Source organism: Conger conger, chromosome 10 (assembly GCF_963514075.1).
Source record: "Conger conger chromosome 10, fConCon1.1, whole genome shotgun sequence".
In the NCBI taxonomy this organism is placed as follows: domain Eukaryota; kingdom Metazoa; phylum Chordata; class Actinopteri; order Anguilliformes; family Congridae; genus Conger; species Conger conger.
The window spans coordinates 46,965,090-46,970,089 of NC_083769.1; the positions used below are offsets into that span (position 1 = coordinate 46,965,090).

At 46.2% G+C, this 5,000-nt stretch overlaps 1 protein-coding gene across 1 annotated transcript in view; it reads right to left on the reverse strand.

Moving 5' to 3' along the window:
* Nucleotides 1-5,000, reverse strand: part of megf6a (multiple EGF-like-domains 6a) — a 160,271-nt gene that overhangs the window by 37,694 nt on the left and 117,577 nt on the right. The window contains exons 10-13 of the mRNA XM_061259149.1: nt 4,224-4,361; nt 3,169-3,291; nt 2,502-2,624; nt 643-810 (exon numbers count right to left, since the gene is read on the reverse strand). Coding sequence (XP_061115133.1) covers nt 643-810; nt 2,502-2,624; nt 3,169-3,291; nt 4,224-4,361 — 552 coding nt within the window. The remainder of the gene's footprint in view (nt 1-642; nt 811-2,501; nt 2,625-3,168; nt 3,292-4,223; nt 4,362-5,000) is intronic.

Here is a 5,000-nt window from a genome sequence, read left to right on the forward strand (position 1 = left end):
ATGTTATGTTATGTAGATAGCTAAACAGCAGGAACGTTCTGTAGCATGTTATGTTATGTTATATGGTTACGTTATGTTATGTAGATATCTAAACAGCAGGAATGTTCTGTAACATGTTATGTCATGTTATATGGTTATGTTATGTTATGTTATATGGTTATGTTATGCTATGTTATGTAGATATCTGAACAGCAGGAATGTTCTGTAACATGTTATGTCATGTTATATGGTTATGTTATGCTATATGGTTATGTTATGCTATGTTATGTAGATATCTGAACAGCAGGAACGTTCTGTAACGTTTTATGTTATGTTGTGTTATGTAGATGTCTAAACAGCAGGAACATCCTGTAGCGTGTTATGTTATGTAGATATCTAAACAGCAGGAATGTTCTGTAACGTGTTATGTTATGTCATGTTATATGGTTATGTTATGTTATGTAGATATCTAAACAGCAGGAATGTTCTGTAACATGTTATGTTATGTCATGTTATATGGTTATGTTATGTAGATAGGTAAACAGCAGGAACATTCTGTAACGTGTTATGTTATGTCATGTTATATGGTTATGTTATGTTATATAGTTATGTAATGTAATGTAGATATCTAAACAGCAGGGACCCTCTGTAGCGTGCGCTCACCGTATTTCTCAGCGAGGTTGCTCTCGGCGCGCAGCTCGCCCAGGCCCTCGTCGTCGTAGTCGTCGTAGCGCTCCAGCGGCTGGGCATAGTCCTGCAGCAGCGTGACGGGGGGCCGCGCTCGCTCCACCGCCAGCCGACTGGACAGAGCCTCCACCGCGTCCCGCAGCGCTGGAGAGAGGGAGAGGGACACAACACGCCACGAACGACCACCATGAACCAGAGGAATACTTTTACACAACACACCACGAACGACCACTATGAACCAGAGGAATACGTTTACACAACACACACCACTATGAACGAGAGGAATATGTTTAGACAACAAACACCACGAACGACCACTATGAACCAGAGGAATACTTTTACACAACACACCACGAACGACCACCATGAACCAGAGGAATACGTTTACACAACACACCACGAACGACCACTATGAACCAGAGGAATACTTTTACACAACACATACCACTATGAACGAGAGGAATACTTTTACACAACACACCATGAACGACCACCATGAACCAGAGGAATACGTTTACACAACACACCACGAACGACCACCATGAACCAGAGGAATATGTTTACACAACACACCACGAACGACCACCATGAACCAGAGGAATATGTTTACACAACACACCACTAACAACCACTATGAACCAGAGGAATATGTTTACACAACACACACCACTATGAACGAGAGGAATATGTTTACACAACAAACACCACGAATGACCACTATGAACCAGAGGAATACTTTTACACAACACACCACGAACGACCACTATGAACCAGAGGAATATGTTTACACAACACACCACGAACGACCACCATGAACCAGAGGAATATGTTTACACAACACACCACTAACGACCACTATGAACCAGAGGAATATGTTTACACAACACACACCACTATGAACCAGAGGAATATCTTTACACAACAAACACCACAAACGACCACTATGAACCAGAGGAATACTTTTACACAACACACCATGAACAACCACTATGAACCAGAGGAATATGTTTACACAACACACCACGAATGACCACTATGAACAAGAGGAATATTATTACACAACACACAGAACTGTGAATGAGAGGAATATCTGTACACACACCACTATGAACCAGAGGAATACTTTTACACAACACACCACGAACGACCACTATGAACGAGAGGAATAGTTTTACACAACACACACCACTGTGAGAGGAATATTATTACACAGCCCACACGACAGTGAACGAGAGGAATATCTTTACACAACATAGGACTGTGAACAAGAAGAATATTTTTACTTTGAAATGGCCCTCCCCTAATTCAAGAAAAAGTAAGATAAATCGAATCAATTGGTCTCATTGAAAAGAAACACAAAGCACTAGAGGCTACTTGGTACTGAGCAAGCAAATACAGTATGTCTGGATTACATTTTAATTTCATTGTGAGTGTTATTTTACATGTTAATATACCCCCATTATTACCATTCATACTTATTTATTGTGCTGCATTGTACAGTGCCTCTGTCATGGCAATAAAGTGGATTTGAATGTAACCGATTGAATCGGACTGAACACAGGGGAGACAAAGCCAGACAAACTAAGACAGTGAGAGATCGATAAACATCAGTTGGCCCTCGTCCTTATCTTTGTTGTACAGGTAGCAGTTGAAATTGTACTTCCCTCTAGGGTCTTTCAGCGAACTTATCCCTCGTTATGGGTATGCACTTTGTTGTACGTCGCTCTGGATAAGAGCGTCTGCCAAATGCCATTAATGTAATGTAATGTAATGTAACATCAGCGGTCTGAGCGAGCGCTGCCGGCCGCTGAGGATTGTGGGAAGGCGTCACTCACGGATGCAGGAGTGACGGTCCTCGGCCAGGCGGTGTCCCAGGGTGCAGTAGCACAGGAAGGAGCCCGCCGTGTTCTGGCAGGTGTGCTCACACCCGCCGTTCTCCGCCAGACACTCGTCCACGTCTACACGCCCCGAACACAAGAGAGAGGCACAGCGCCTCAGCACAGCGTGCTCCCTCTGCTCACCCACAGGGGGCGCCATTCGCTACACGTTCAATGCCCACAGGCACCGCAGACTTACACACTGCTTTTACAGAGTAATGTTGTGAGGTTCACTGAAGGTTCAATCTGAATTCTGAGTAGTTTTGAGCCTTCACATCCTAACACAGCAAAACTTAAATGCAGGGCAGTTCTTCATGGATCAAAATGACAGACACCCTAAAAGCATTCTGAAGGTACAATATCAAAATCCTATCAAAATAGGATCGAAATAACATATTTATAACATTTACTCATTTTTGTCAAAAATATCGGAACCATGTAATTCTAAGGTCTCGATATACAGAAGCAATTCAAGTTATATGAATGCGCAACTTTTAGGGTACAATCCCATTGTGTACAAGATCAAGCGAGTGCAAGTGAACTATAAGGTTAAATCAAACACATTTGGTGAGAATGACAGTTTGGATAAAGTAATAAAGTGACCCCCCCCCCTAGTGGACCATACCATCACAGCCGCATCCATCTGAGTTGAGCCGGTACCCTGCTCCGCAGTAGCACTCGTACCCCCCGGGGTAGTTGGTACAGTCCTGTTCACAGCAGGAGCTGCCATCCTCACACTCGTCCAGATCTGTAAAAGCACACACACACGCACACACACACACACACACACACACACATGCATATACACACACGCATACACGCACACACACACACATGCACACACATGCACGCACACACACACACACACACACACGCATGCATATACACACATACACACGCACGCGCACACACACATGCACAAACACACATATACACACACGCATAAACACACACACACACACATACACACAGGCATACACACACACACACACACAAACACACACACACATACACACACGTACACACACACACCGACACACACACACACACACATACAGACACGCATACACACAGACACACACATACACACACACACAAACACGGGTCAGTCTCCACAGCAATTGGGGCGTGAGCAGAGGGGTGCCCAGCGTCACCATGGAGACGGCGTTGGGCGGCGGTAGGTTTTAAACATCTGGACACGAGCGGCAAGAGGGGAAGACCGGCTTCCTCTTCCCCATTATCGCCACAGGAAATGGGCCTGACCTTCCTGTCCGCAGGAAACGTGCACACCTTCACACACACACACCTCTGCGGTGTCACCGGCACACCTAACCTCCCGTAACCACGGAGATCCCAGGAAAAACTCTCAGCCTCGGGTGGGCTGAGATCAACCGTGTGAAAATTTTTCAGTGACCGTGTGAAATGTTTGGGTGACCAGGTCACCCTGGGCACGGTCAGCGTGTGAAACGTTTGGGTGAGCAGGTAACCCTGGGCACGGTCAGCGTGTGAAAATTCTTCAGTGACCGTGTGAAACGTTTGGGTGACCAGGTCACCCTGGGCACGGTCAGCGTGTGAAAATGCTTCAGTGACCGTGTGAAATGTTTGGGTGACCAGGTCACCCTGGGCACGGTCAGCGTGTGAAGGTTTTTCGGCGATCCCGGGTCACCCAGGATTTCTCACCCACGCAGGTCTTCAGGTCTTCGTCCAGCTGGTAGCCGCGGTTACAGCTGCAGACGGGCCCGTCGGTGGAGTGCTGGCAGTGGTGGGAGCAGCCTCCGTTGCCCGTCTCGCAGCTGTTCACGATCTCCATCTCGATGCCTGCGGGCGAGAAGGTCCGCTCTGTCACGCTAACGGCACGCTAACGACACGACTCTTATCACAACGGGCTGGACTCCGCCACCACTCCCCTCACTGGAGACTCGCAGCTCAGCACTCACAGGCCCCCCTTGTTTACAATCCACCGGCAACCAATCAACCAAGAATGCTTTTGTGCGGGTTGTGATGGAAAAAATTACATTACATCTTTATGGCAAAGTTAAGCACAAACACTGACTGAATCCAGGGTCGTGTAAGGTTTCCCTGGAAAATGTCAGAACTACGATGGAGTTCACTCAGTGAAAATGTCACGCAGATTGCCACAATGTCTGAGGTCTTTCCACAGCCCCACGAGGTACAGTACTCAGATAAAGTACAGTATCAGCTGTGGTGAGGTAACGTGAGGTGAGGTATATTGCAGAACAGCGTGAGGAGGGCAGACTCACAGTAGTACTGCTAGAATATAGTGCAGTATAGTGGAAGCAGACTCACGGTAGCACAGGTATAGCATAGTACAGTATAGTATAGTGGAAGCAGACTCACGGTAGTATAGTATAGTACAGTATAGTGTAAGCAGACTCAAGGTAGTATAGTATAGTATAGTACAGTATAGTGTAAGCAGACTCAAGGTAGTATAGTACA